This window comes from Pleurodeles waltl, unplaced genomic scaffold (genome assembly GCF_031143425.1).
Source record: "Pleurodeles waltl isolate 20211129_DDA unplaced genomic scaffold, aPleWal1.hap1.20221129 scaffold_130, whole genome shotgun sequence".
Classification (NCBI taxonomy): Eukaryota; Metazoa; Chordata; class Amphibia; order Caudata; family Salamandridae; genus Pleurodeles; species Pleurodeles waltl.
The window spans coordinates 610,402-625,603 of NW_027149836.1; the positions used below are offsets into that span (position 1 = coordinate 610,402).

The 15,202-nt window shown below is 43.3% G+C and overlaps 1 protein-coding gene across 4 annotated transcripts in view; it reads left to right on the forward strand.

The window, feature by feature from the left end:
- Positions 1–15,202, forward strand: part of LOC138273990 (uncharacterized) — a 294,057-nt gene that overhangs the window by 134,907 nt on the left and 143,948 nt on the right. For all 4 annotated transcript variants that reach the window (XM_069218921.1, XM_069218922.1, XM_069218923.1 and 1 more), the window contains one exon: positions 2,133–2,216. In XM_069218921.1, coding sequence (XP_069075022.1) covers positions 2,133–2,216 — 84 coding nt within the window. The remainder of the gene's footprint in view (positions 1–2,132; positions 2,217–15,202) is intronic.

A 15,202-nucleotide genomic window follows, 5' to 3' on the forward strand; every position in this document is an offset into this window, starting at 1 on the left:
CTGTCACCCACACCATCTTCTCTGCCTCATTAATGTTTTTTAGGTTTAAAGTCCACTGGAGGTTGAGGTGAACCAGATGTTTTTGTTCAACTTGTTTCAACTAGCAGAACGTCACTTACCTTTATGTTTCCCAGCTTTTAAAATGTTTAGAAACATAATCAAAATGTTGCTGTTGCTTTCTCTCCAAGTAAGATTGGGTGAATTTAGGGAGTTGTGATGGCCTTGACTCAGTGCTCAAGGTCATTTATTTACTATTGAATAAGGATGTAATGTGTCACCTGAATGTAGCATACCTGGAGGCAATCGCAAAAAGACCATAGTGAATAAACAGTGCTATGTAGAAATTAGTAGATAAATGCACTGATAAAGTAGTGGGGTATGGCCTCTCTGTGGATGTGTCCGTTGAGGTGACCTTTTGTCTTGGCATTTTATCCTGAATTTTTACGCTTTGTCCAGGATTTTTGTCCTGAATTTTGACCCTTTCTCCTGAATTTTTTACAGTCCTGTCCAGAATTTTCCTCCATGCCAGGTGATCACCCTAGTCTGTCTGGGGGCACAATAGGCTAGTATGAGGTTCCTTGTGAATGTCCTGGGCCAGTGCCTTTTACGTGCAAGTGTAGTAGGTGACACCTCCACCCCCTCATTCAGCCAGGATGGCCCATCTTGCCAACAGCCAGACCCTTTATTGTGACACTGTTTGGGAGGAATTCACAAAGGCCAACTGCCATCTGCATCTAGTCATGTGAACCGGGAACATGCTGCATGAACCAAATGGTTAGGACAAAGAAATGCCAACTTTCTAATAGTGGAATTTTCAGAATTGTGACTTAATCTGACTTTACTATTAAAGAGGGTTTTAAATTACAGTTCCTCATGCACCATACTTGATTTTCATACCTGCTCCCAATCAAGAGTTATCACTTATTAAATGCAGTAAAGTAGTCCAATGTTATCCTATGAGGAAGGTAGGCCTTGCAGTAGTGAAAAACAAATTTGAGAGTTTTTCACTACCAGCACATGTGAAACCTAAAAGTATATGTGGAACATTTTAAATACAACACACCCCGCCCTAGGGGCTGTGTGGGGCCTTCCCTAAGGGTGACTTTTAAGCATTAAAAAGGAAGGTTTAGACTTGGCAAAAGGTTTACTTTTCCAGGTCAAAATGGCAGTTTAAAACTGCACACACAGGCTGCAATGGTGCACCTAAAAAATAGTTAAAAGGCCACATAAGTGGGTGCACAATAAGTGCTGCAGGCCTACTAATAGCATTTCATTTACAGGTCCTGTGTACATGCAGTACTAGTTTACTAGGGGCTTACAAGTAAATTAAATGTGCTATTGGGTGTAAGCCAATTATGCCATGCTTAAAGGACAACGCACATGCACTTTAGCACAGGGTAGCAGTGGTAAAGTATGCAGAGTTCTGAAGCAAATAAAAAAATGTTCAGCAAACAGAAGGAAAGAAGGCAAAAAGTTTGGGGGACTGCCAAGGATGTCAGCTCTAATAACCTTAATCCAGATACTGTGAGGAGCTTGCTTTTAAGCACATAGTAGAACTGATTATGTGTCCCATATAGGCAAAGGTCATTCTACACACTGTCTAAGTCTTGTTATAGATGCACTAGACTCCCTTACAGATAAGTACCTTTAACCTGCATACCATCTACAATTGTTGTACTTCCTTAATAATATCTGCCTTGCTGTTGTTTTTTCTGGTGTTTCCCACGGCCACATTTCTCTCTAAAGATTTAAAAGATCTTGCTGCAGTCATTGGCTATTACCTTCAAATAATTATCGATTCTTCACCCAAGCTGAGATAATGCCAGGCAAGTTAAGAGATGCTTTTATAACCCTTCTGATGAAGCAAAACTATACTGGACCTATCTGACCCTGATCTCTGCCACCCCATTTCAAATTTACCATACTGTGCTAAAGTGCTTGCGTACACTTCATAGAGAAAAGTAGAGATTGTGTTGGGTTCAAACATTTGTTGAAACTACTTCAACTTTCCACATTTGGGAAGGTCATCTTTCCTCTACACCAGCCCCTCAATCACAATCAATTGCACCTGGAGTACTTGGTAATTTGATTATTATGTTGCTAATCTCACTTTTATCTCATCTTTTCCCCAGATACAGTCTGTGCGTGCTGTTTCAAAGATCACTCAACACTACCCTCTAGAACTGGTGCTAGAAAGTGGCAAGATTGTACTGCTGGTAGGTGCTCTTGGGGAAGAAGGGGGGTTCTGCTGGTAGATGCACTTTGTTGAAGAAGGAATGTACTGCTAGTAGGTGCTCTCTGTTTGCTGCTGGTAGGTGTTCTTTAGTGGGAGAAGGAGTGTATTCCTGGTAGGTACTCTTCAGGAAAAGAGTGTTCTTCGAGTAGGTGCTTGTTGGGGGAGGTGTTAGGATGTACTGCTCCAAAGGCCTCTTTGGGGAGAGGAGTGGACTGCTGATAGATGCTTTTTTGGAAGAGACTGCGCTCTCTAGGGGAGAAGGTGCTTACATCTGGTAGGTTCTTTGTGGGGGAAACAGAAAGTACATTCCATAGGTGTTCTCTAGGGAGTTGAGTGTACTACTGATAGGTACTCCCTGGGGGAGAAGAGGGAGAATCATTGTATTGCTGGTAGGTGCTCCCTAAGGGGCAAGGAATGTATTGCTCTCAGGTGCCCTCTAGACAACAAGATATGTACTGCTTGTAGGTGCTCGCTTGGGGCAGAAGGTGTGTACTGCTGGTAGGGGCTCTATGGAGAAAAAGGAATGTACTGCTCATAGGTGCTCGCTTTGGGGAGGAGTGTACTGTTGATAGCAGTAGGAAGGGTCATCCATACAGCATGCGTGTATATGTCATAAAATGTTCCAGCTGTGTCAGGCAAACAGGCGCTGTACATGGGCACAATGAAAGGGTGCCTGAGCCGAATTTTGCCGAGCTGAAGATTTCACAGCCCAGTGGGCATGACCTCCACAGCCCAGCTAAGTCTTCTGTGAGCGAGGGGAAGCGTAACTAATGGACTTGGGCCTGGGTGCTTCATTTTTAAGTCCTCAAATGCCCTAGGCCAAATGTCCATCAGTGAAGCTCGTCAGAGAGTGGGGTGGCATCAGCAATCCCACTAACCCTATTCCCTTCTGTGATGAATAAGACTGCCACCTCCTCTCATTGGCTGACCCAGAAAGGAGGCGGCACAGTCGGTCTTCCAGGAACCACAAATATTTTTATAATGTTGAGTGCTTGATTTCTTCTGTGTATGCATTAATGTTTGCTTCATTTTAAAATCGATTGGCCTTGTTAATGTTCATTGAACTGTCCTTGAGCCACAGTTTCTGAAACGGACTTTCCTGCCAAAGCTTGCCCTTTAATGAAATAATTGTGGTCAGAGAAGCGTTAGGCTTAGCTGAGAGACTCAATGTGATTGTTGTTCTGCCTGGTCATTTCTTGCCTCAAACATATAACCTCTGGTCTTCTGCTGCAAATGGCTCTTGAGCAAATGCCACCTTTATTGAGAAGATGTTGAGGTACCTGTGAAGAATATCAGTTTTTACCATGCATGCCTGTACAGTGCATGTTGTCGCTGTATTACATCATGGTATTTTACCACGGATTGGCCATTGTAATGGCTGATATTTTTGTTTTACATCTATATATAGAAAGGGTTCATGACCGGAAATGCCTGTGAACAAGGTCGCCATGACCGAAACGTGTTGGGCAACATTGTGTCAAGTTTGATTTAATCGGAGCCCAGAAATAAAGAAGTTTTGAATAAGGAGACTTTTGGAGTGCGGTTTCTCCTTTACTAACTCAAGGAATTTGTATATATGTGTGTGTGTGTGTGTGTGTGTGTGTGTGTTTGTATCTGTATATGTTCAAATATAAATATGTATGTTTATATGCATATATACATGTTCATATGTTTAGATTACATACACAGGCACATATTTTTTTGGGGGAAGATTACTCTCCAAACCCCCTTTTCTAAAAATATTTTTTCCTTCTCCTGTTCTGGATAGCCTCCAAGTCTCCCTTTTATTTTTACTACGCTTTACCTCGTGACCCCACTAAACCAGAAGAACACCTTACCTCACTTTACCCCTAAGCCCTTGACCCTAAAAACCTCTTCCTTCCATTAGCTCTGTCTGCCTCTAAACCCTATAAACCCCTAGGCTCCCTTTACTACTACCCACCCCGAACCCTAAAATCACCTTGGCACCCTTTACCACTGTACATCCCTGAACCCTAATTACCCCCTTACCTCCCTTTACCACTACCTGCCCTGAACCCTAGAAAAGCCTTACCGACCTTTACCAATCCCTGCCCCTGAAACTCTAAATACCCCTTATTTTAAACTTTAAACCATCACTTTTAAGTGACATAAAAATTGTTATTAAAAAAGACACCTAGTTGCATGGTAAAGTCTTTCATTGTATTTACTTGCGTAGTAGCGTCTGGCATGGTAAAGACTGTATAGTAAACATTACATACCACCTGTAAATGGTGTAACAACTGGTAACCTGTCTCTGTGTACAGCTCTGCTGATGCTCAGGAGGGGACCAGAGTCTAACTTTATTTCCCAGGGCAAAGTACATGTAGTATCCATGTCATGAGCGGGAGAGATGAAAATGAAATTTCAATCATGAAAATGTAGTTCTGCCTTGAATCTGTGGTGCTTTAAGGATAAGTAACAGTTGTTTCAGTTGCAAATATGGATGAGGCTGGTGGAGCAGCGATCTCAGTTAAATATCCATTCATGAGGAAAGACTAAACAACTCATCAGGGAGCGATCCCAGCACCTTAGGTCGATGGACTTTTGATGCCAGATGAGATTAACCACAAGATGTGCATCAGTTAAAGAGTCATCACGATTTCAAGTATTATTTCCAATCAAAAATGAGAGTGGTTGTGATTTCAAAAGCTTTATTTATCAGTCTTTTTATAGCTCATCTTTATTGAAATCAGCATATGATGTAATCAATATCAAATAATAATAATAAACAAAATCATCAGTCAATGTCAGAACAATTGCATTATGTGCATTCCATGAACGAAAGAGTTTCTAATCTCAGCTGCAGCTCGCTACTCTTTAAAGGGGCAGGTGCAGCGCACGGGGAAGGGTGGAGGGGCAGGGGTCATTTATTACAAATGAAAGAAAGAAAAGAACTTACCTCCTCCATTGCCGTCTCTCCTCTGTCCCTCGTCGCTTCAGCTGCAGGTACAGGCTCCCATGCTACGCAGCTGCCAGTCCTGACGCTGCTCAGAGCAGCTTTGTTTCTTTCCGAATTTGTTTTCAGCTGCTTTTCCCAGTCTCATACTCAAAATGGCAGCAAGGTGGTTCAGGCAGCTCTGTATTCAAGTCATTGAAATCTGATATTGGGACATTTAGCACTTGATTCACGTAGTAATTCCATTCAGGTGCAGAATTCCTCCAAGAAGGTATACTCCCTCTTTTTGATCTCTTGGGAGTTTGTTGATCTTCTCCTTCTGTGTCACTTGTACCACTTGACTCTGTCTCCTCAGCACTTGTTGGCGGTATTCATTCAACTGACACACTTAATCTCAATTTCTTTTGTCCATAGGTTATTGCCAATTCAGCATTACAAGTTACTCTTCTTGATCCAGAACGTGTCCCTTCACCTGGATCTTCTAGTTGTTCTGGTGAGGACTGAACTGTTACTTTAGGTTGAGCTCTTGCTTCTCTTTCTTCTTCACCAGAAACTTCAGTGCTACTTTGTGAGATCTCAGGGAACTAGATTAGTGCACCTGACTGCAGTTCTTCACCCCTTTCTCTTCCATGCTGTTGTGCCTCTTGCAGAACTGCTCCTTGTAGTGGTACTGTCACCGGTGCTCTTAGGTCTAGCTCAAAGAACACTGTTTCTTCATACAGGGAATCATAAGAAAGGTAATAAAGGTATGATAATTGCAGTAAGGTAAACAACATCCCATCAGGAAGAAATAGGGGTACTGGGTATTATTTGCTGTCGGGACCTCTATGCAGAAATTATACAAGAGACCTAAAGCTAAAGTAGGTAACGTTTCCCTAGGATGTTGCTGTGCCCCTGTAAAAAACAGAAATGTGTCTCCAATGGCGATATATACATGAATGGCTCGACATGTCAAATCAGTGGGGTAAGACTGCTGCATATTAGCAGCGGAAACCCCACTCGCACTGGCCCGTTTTTAACACAAAACGACATAAATTATGGCAAACATACAGGGACAAATGAAAATCATGTGAGGAAAAGACGAACTGAGTCAGCGTATACACTCATCTTATCAGTCATGAACAAATAGCGGCGAGGAGCTTGCTCGCTCACAAGCAATTCCAAGCTGCGCCCCCCCCCCCCCCATTTTTTTTTTTAGGATTGAAGGACTTACTTTGTCAAAGGGGCGATCTGTAGTGTCACCTATTCTGGCTCTTTTCCCAGCCGGTTGTGTGCAGGCCGGGGAGGATCAGTCATTAAAGTAGCCGGTCTGGATATGACTGGTATGCGTGAGGTGTAGCGGGAGACGTGTCATACCTGCGCGAGGGCTCATGGGAGGTTTAGTCCTATGAGCTGAAACCCCTTTTCTCCTTTTTCTACCTTTCGTTTCCTTTCATTTTCCGTTTCTTCTTAGCACACACAGGTTTCGGCTGTACCTCCCCTGTCTCTCAATGTGTAAACAATATTGAAAAGTATTCCACATGTCTTCTTGAATCTCCATGCATCTGAGTAAACACTCATTGAGAGAGTGCAGCCCTCTCTCTCACTTTAAAACAATGTGAACATCTTCCTGTAATCTGGCATTCCTGTGGCATTCCTAGTGCTGGGGCACAACAGTTCTTTCCTGTGATACCTTTCTCATTCTCTTTTCAAAGATATGTCCCAAGTGTTAGACTATTTTGTTTTACAATATTGCAGTTGCTCGGAGAGACTTTATGTCCATTCACAGGTAGGTGATTGAGGAAGGCAATGGTATCCTGTTTGCAAGCTTCTAAGGTGCTTGATGCCACATTTTTGTCATCGATATACTGCACAAGATCTGCATCACAAGGCATCTGCAGAGACTCAAGATTTTTTTTAAAAATGTTATTGAAAATAGAAGGACTTTCAGTATACCTTTGTGGAACTCGGCATCATGCCAAAATCTTTCTCAAAATGCGAAAGAGAACAAAAATTGACTGTCTTCGTGCAGTGAGATGGAGAAAAAGGCTTGTCAATGTTCCACATTGGTAAACCATTCTGCAATTAATGGAATTTGGAAAAGGATGTTGGCTGGATTCTGTACGGGGGACAACATGGAACAACAATGTCAGTAATTTTTCGGAGATCCTGGACTTGTACTTCCTGTTAGGTTTCTGCAAGCCCATAATTGGCAAGCTGTAAGGGCTCCCAACAATCTCTCTCAGAATCCCTTTCGTCAACATATCTTCAGCTATTGGTGTTATTCCTGCCACCGTCAGGTCAATTTATATGGTGGTGTTCTCGGAAAAACTGTGTTAGGCTTCACTGTGATACGGACTGGTTCTACACTTTTGATTAGCCTGATGTCTTTTTGCTATAAAGTCCCATACTTCTGGGTTCACAGTCTTACTCAAATCAGGGGCAATTCCTCTACTGTTCTCTTTGGATTCAGTGTTACAGCATCATGTTGGACCAACTTAAATTCCACATCCTTATCATGTGTCTGGAAGTCACAGTAGATTGTGAAATTTAACTTGCACAATAAACTTCCTCCTAGCAGGTTTACAGGACTTGAGTCACACACAACAAACTTGTGCTTCACTTCAAGTGAACCTATTTTATAGGAACTTCTTCTGAAACTGGATTTGTGATCTGTTTATTTGTAAGATCTATAACTTGGAACCTCTTTTGCGAGAGGGGTAGGCCTGGGACTTCCGCTGTTCTAACAATGTAACGGGTAACTCCGGTATCAACAAGAAATGACATTTGGTGGACATTTACCTCACCTTCTACAAATGGTCTACTCTGGTCTGCTTCTAAGACCGTGTAATCTCCCTCGCCCCTCAGGCTTCGTCATTACAAATTATCAGAGCCACAGCTCTCATTTTACAACATAGGAAACTGTTGAAATGGGTTCTGATTCTGGGTCTAAAATGGATTTGTATATACTCTGGGCATCTGATTAATGTTAAATCTGGGATTACCCACATTTTATGGAGTCATCCGGGTCTATGGAAACCTGCATCACTGGAACCTGTGTCTGCATTGGCACCTGCATTTGCTGAATTGGTTCATTCTGTATCTGATGTCCTCCTTGCTTTGGGTTATTACCACTTATTCTATCTGGATTCAGCCTATAATCCCTATTCCAATGCCCAATCTAGTTAAGGAAATGACAAGGAGTCATTTTCTTCAACGTTACAACATTTACCCCAGAATTTGGATCTGTCGAGCTCCCCGACCCATACCATGAGAACCAACCATGCCTCCTTGAACACCCTGAAGTCCTGCTTGAAAACCAGCCACTTGCATTTCATTTTGAAAACGAACACCTTGCATTGTCCTGACATTTCCTGCAAATGACTGATTCTGAAATCTTTTCTGTGCCATTGTCGTTTGGGCTAGCATTTACTTTTCCTTAAGATTTTTTTGCCTCACCTCCTGTCCCTCGGTACAATACTTTGTGTATTTCAGAATCCTATCCAGCAACTTGTCTGGCAGTAAAGCACATTCTGTTGTATATGCTGACTAATCTCTGGTCTCAGTCCAATAACAAACTGTAAAATAAAGAATCCCGTATCACTTGGCTGAAAGTGTGATTGACCATTGTGCTGCTGGAATGCCTTTAACAACCATTCAGAATATTCATGGACTGACTCACTTCTTGCTGTATTCTCTTTAGCCTCACATGATATAAGTCCTTAGGAGGCACCCTGCTTTTCAAGAAAGTAATCACGTCATTGTAGTTATCCATCACAATAGGAGATGGTGTATTAGTGCGGGTATTTCTCTGTGGCTCAGAGCTTGTCCAATGTACAGCACTTTTACAAACTTTCAACCTGTGTATACCACTGCATAGGGTTCTCCCTCAATTTTGGGAAGTTGTTAATACATGCTTCCCTACTCCATGGCACATGAACATACCCTCCACCTAGTACTTTTCTTAAAGGATAAGCTGAAGATTCTCTTTCATCTGGGGGACCTGGAGGTGGCTTGCCTTTTACTTCTGCCACCTCTGATTTTTTTTTCTTTATCTTTTCATGTTTCTTTGTCCATGTTCTCTCTAATTTCTCAAATTCACTTGATTCAAAAATGCATTTTAATAACTCAGTTGTGTGATCGCATTCATGAAAAACACATTGTCTCAATTGCCTCATCATCTAGTTGTACCTTACAACTTTTCTGCAGGTGGACACTTTTTGAAAGATCAACTTCCTACTATCTGGCCAATTCAGTTAATTTAGCATGTGTAGCTGCTGCACGTCCAGTAATTTCTGTGCTCAAATAGATCAATTATTTTTCCTGGTATTGATTCACATGTTCAAGATGTACACATCCTCTAGATATTGCTTCTAATTCTATTTTTAATGGTCATTAATGGACATTTAATGGTCTTTTTTTCTCTGTACTCTGAATGGGATCTATACTTCTTGTGTTCTCTGTCTTTGTACTATATTTGACAGTTCCTCAATCCAGAGAGAGAAAATCACATCTTCAAATACATTTGTCTCATCTTGTATGGTTTGTGTCGTAAAGACAATCCTTCTGCGTTCCCTTAATGAATAATGGTCTGCGGTGGTGTCCATGCAAGAATCTTTTAATTCTGCGAAGTTGGGATAAACCCTGTCACAGGTGCTTCTCCAGCAGCTCCTTGAGCAACAGTATTTGTGGCAATATTAATCAGAGCAGTTGCTGTACAAATCTCTACTAGCTGTGCTCTTTTAACCTTAGGAGCAGGTGCTGGTACAGTCACTATAGAAGTAGTAACACCTGGAGGCATCACTGCTGGTGCAGTTTCAACTTGGGCCGGTACATGATTAGATAGGTTGTACAACAGGATGTATCATAACATAAGTATCATCTGTAATGATCTCTCAATTCAAATTGAATTCAGGTCAGCAGGAGCTGTAGCAACTGTCACATTAGTAGTTTAAGCATTCTCAGTATTTCTCACAAGAACCACATACGGTGGTGAACGTGCAGCCAATAATTCGTCCAATATATATTCTCCTGAATCACTATCAAAGTCAGATTTCTTCTCATCTTTTTCTCCCGTAACCTCTGGCCTTTTCGATTTCTCAGATTTCTCCTTAGAAATTGCAGGATATAATCTAGGTCCGTCCACTACATTTCTCCTCCATCTCTGTTGCTGCTCATCTTTGTTTCTAAAATTTCTCTTTCTTTTGAGCGAGCCACTTTCTCCCAACCACTCAGGGGCATATTTTAGAGCCCCTAGCATCACTGGAGCGTCAGTATTTGTGACACTCCAGTGGCTCAGTGCCCTGCGTCATATTTTGTGTCTTAACACCACCTTGTAAATATGACCCCTTCACACACCCAGGGGTGGCATTAGCAAAGTGCAACGAGGAGTAATACTTTTATTCCTTCTAATTTTTTGCTTTGTCTATGTGTGCTGCATTCTGCAGCATGCATACAAAGCCCAAAATGCCAGACATGATTGTTTATGTGCGGGAAGGTGTCCCTTCCTGCACATAAACAATCATTTCAAAATGACACTTTGGCACTTCTGTGTGTGCTGCATTTAGCCATTAATGATTGTTTATATGCAGGAAGTGACACCTTTCCACACATACATAATCAAAACCCTCAATGCAGACATCCTTGCACAATGGTGAAAGGATGCCTCCGTTGGTGCTTGGCAGCTCAATTCAATGCCAGCCCAGGGGACAACACGGGTGCGCCATATTCAATGAAATATGGCGCATACCTTTGTGGTGAAAATGACGGAGCGCAGCGCTGCCTATTTTCTGTTAAACATGGGCCTTAGTGCTTCAAATTGTGTAGGTTTAGGAGGTAGCTTCATCCACTCAAAAATCATACAATCGCTATTGGAAAATTTTTGAGAAATGCTGTCTGTCCAAGGGGTTACAGCATACTCTTAATGATCCAGTAAGAATTTTTGATTATTTTACAGGATGGTTTCAGCTTTGTATTAGCAGTCTTCCACATTAGAGCTGAATGGGCTTCAATTCAAGCATTTGGGGTGGGAAGGTTGTAGCAGAATGTACCCCTTCTTCTCACACCTCTTATGAAGTTTGTTTTCTTCAATGCCCGTCAATACATTCCCCAGTTCCACTGTGGGATTTACCCCTGGTTCTTAGAACTTTAACTCTTCCACAATTTGAGCCACTCAAATCCATTGATCCCAAATTATTGATCTGAAAGGTGTTTTTTCTGGTGGCAATCTGTTCAGGACATAGGGTGGGGGAAATTGGATGGGTTACTTTCAGTTTCCCCTTTCATTCATTTTTTTCCCGATAAAGTGGTCCATCAACCTAGTCTCTCTTTTTTCTCTCAAGGTTCCATTTTCATTTCACTGTTCTCAGGATATTGTCTTACCAGTATTTTATCCTGAGCCCTCTATGATCGAGAAGGAGATGCTTCATACTCATGACTTGCATCAGGGTCTCTCTGTGTATTTGAACAGAATGGCTTCATTCTGCAAAGTGGAAGCATTATTTGTCACAAATAAGTTATCTTATCCCTCAACAACGACTCTGTCTAGGTAGATTAAGTCCACCATTTTCATGTTTTATTAATAGTGTCAGTCTCCTATTCCTATAGTCATTGAAGGTAGATCCACTAGAGGAATGTCAGCCTTTTGGGCTTCTTTTAGTGAGGCTTCATTGAGAGACATTTGCTGTGCAGCCACATGGAAATCTCCACATACTTTCCTTCCACACTGTTGAGTTCAGTTGGTGCTGGAAATTGCCCTTTTTGCAGGGTCACACCTAGACTTTTTTCTTTTGTTCCCTCCATTTTTGCTGTATCTTTTTGTTGGCCCAGGACTCTAAGCACTTTACCACTGCTGACCAGAGCTAAAGTGCATGTGCTTCTCCCCTTAACATGGTAACATTGGTGTATCCACAATTTAATTTACTTATAGGCCCCTTGTAAGTGGTATACCATATACTCATGGCCTGAAAATTAAATGCTAGTAGTGGGCCAGCAGCACTTAAGTAGCACTTTAAACAGGTCTTAGGCCTGCCACTGCAGAGTCTGTATGTGCAGTTTCACTGCCATGTCAACTTGCCATTTAAAACCCCTTGCCAAGCCATACACTCCCCTTTTATTACACATAGGTCACACCTAAGGTAGGCAGGGTGCTAGGTAAGTAAAAGGCAGGACCTGTACTTAAACATTTTACATGTCCTGGTAGTGAAAAACTCCCAATTACATTTTCACTACTGTGAGCACTACTCCTCTCATAAGCCAGCACTGGGAATTCCTTAATATATTTTTAAGCTGCAATTACTGATCAGAAAGTAGTAGCTACATGGTTTTTCATAACATTGGAACAGTAATGATGATCCCTCTTTACCGGTAAAGTTGGATTTATCATTACTATTTTTGAAATTGCACTTTTAGAAAGTGAGCATTTCTCTGCCCTTATTGCTCTATGTGCCTTGCAGCATGGCTCCAATACACCTCTGTGGTAGGTGACAGCTACACTTTGTGCATTCCCTCTAGACAGCCACAAACACAGGAAAGCTAGGTGTATCTGAGCACTCATCTGCATTCTGATGGGCAGGAGGGGTGGAGGAGGCTGACACTTAGGGCCTGATTTAGAGATTGTCAGACGTGTTACACTGTCACAAACATGACGGATATCCAGTCCCCCGTATAACGATTTCCATAGGATATAATGGAATCACGTTTGTGACTGAGTAACCCATCCACCAAACTCTAAATCCGGCCCTTAGACTTGAATGTGGAAATGCCTGTCCCCACACACAGGGCTGATTACCCCCATTGATACTCTGGAACCAGGGCTAGGAAGAAAGGATCTTTGTGCCCTTCTAAGGCCCCTCTTTGACGCCACACCCACTTCAAAGGCACATTTGGGTATAAGACCCTACCAAATCAGACACATCTGGATCTTTAACTGAGCCCCTGTCCGAAGAGCTGCTTTGCTGCGTGAAGAACTCAAATGGACTGCTTTTTGAAAATGACTGCTTTTCTACTTGTTGGCCTGCTGCTCTTTGATTCTGTTAAAGGATAGCTGGACTCTGCCTTGTGCCAAGTGATCTTCAAGGGCTTATTGGCTTGCCCCCTGTTCAGGAAGTCTCAGGATGACAAAGACTATGCTTTTCCCTACACAGTGCCTGGCTACTATGCTTTGTGACTGTTAGAAATGGGGTCTCTGGTTGGCAGTCAGTTTGTACTCTGTCCAAGCAGGGACCCTCACACTAGTCAGGACAATGGAGAAACACACTTAGATAACCCCTGCTTACCCCCATGGTAGCTTGGCACAAGCAGTCAGACTTATCTGAGAAGCAATGTGTAAAGTATTTGTACCAACACACACAGTAATACAGTAAAAGCACTACAAAATGGACACCAAACCAGTTTATCAAAATAGGCAATATTTATCTAAATCAAACAAGACCAAAATGGCAAACATCCAACATACACAAGTCAAGATATGAATTTTTATTGTTCAAATTTCTTTATTGAGGATTTTAAGTGTAAAGAAACAGAGAAAGGGAAAGAAAGGGATAAAGACACAGCAGGGTGTCGCAGCACCCAACGTTCCCCAAGGAGAAACAGGCCAGTCCCCCCCTGACCTTCCATCTACCCACCCCTCCCCCCCCGGGAGCATTAGCTTGTAGTCGTGGCTGTGGGACAGATAATGGAACTGCAAAGACCCCCGCCCCTCTGACTCGCCAGGATGCCGGCCATTCTTGGCCTCTGACCCCCCCCATATAAAGTGATTGATTTCTCTCTGCAGCACCTGTAGGGTGCCGGACAGAGGCTCTGCAGGTTGCAATAGAAAAGGGAAGAGGGCCTTGGGGAGGATCAACATTTTGACGGCTGCTATTCTGCTGGTCCACGAGATGAGATAGCGTCTCCACCCTGCGAGGTCGGCCCTGACCTCCCCGCAGGAGGAGCCGGTAGTTCACAGAGGCAGTCTCAACACCTTTCGGGCGATCCGGAGACCTAGGCAAGGGACGGAGCCCTCCTCCCCCAAAAAGGGTAGGGCTGTGTTAAGTCATTCATCGTCTCCCTCAGGAGCACAAGGGCAAGCACCCAGGACTTCGATAGATTCACCCGGAAGCCCGACACCACACAAAAGCCTCCACCTCCTCTAGAAAGACCGGAAGAGCCCTCACCGGGTCGTCGAGTGTCACCACAACATCATCTGCGTAAAGCACAATCGTGTATGCTTCCCCTCCAAATCTGACCCCAGTAATCTCCGGCCTATCCCTCACTCTCTGCGCAAAAGGCTCCATATATATAGAGCAAAGAGAAGGGAGTACAGCGGGCACCCCTGGCGGATCCCGCGGCCCACCGAGAAGGGGGTAGGTGACACCCCATTGACCCTGACCGAGGCCTTCGGTTGGCTATAGGCCCCCACTATCCAGGCCTGAAACAGAGTCCCCAGGCCAAAGTGTCCAAGCGTTGCGTGGAGGTGTGTCCACTGGACACAGTCAAACGCTTTCTCTACGTCTATGCTGAGCAGCATGGTTTCCTCCCCACACGCTGTGCCTTTCCACCGTATGCAGTAGACGCTTCGTGTTGTCTCTACAAAGATATGAATTTTTGAAAGAATAAGAGTCTTACCCCATAGAAAACAATGGAAACATTGATTTTACACAAACGCCCAGGGACGATGCGTAAGAAATCCAGTTGCAGGTGTTGCGTCGTTAGCATCCGCAAGCGGGTGTTGTGTCGTTTCTCCAGCCATGATGCATCGATCTCCCAGCCGTGATGCAATTAGAGCGTCGATTTGAGCCACGAAGCGGGTGGCGCTTCGTTTATCAGCCGCGTTGCAGATGTTATGTTGAACATTTCCCTACACTGCGTTCTGTGCGTGGATTTCAGCTCTTGTTCTGCCAACTTCACCTTTCAAGGGTCCAGGGATTGGATAGGACACCACTTGGCAGGGCTGGAGTCTCAGCAGAGAGTCCAAGTGCTGGCAGAGGAAGTCTTTGATGGCCCTGAGACTTCAAAACAGGAGGCAAGCTCAGTACAAGCCCTTGGAGATTCTTCTTCAAGCAGGAATGCACAACAGAGTCCAGTCTTTC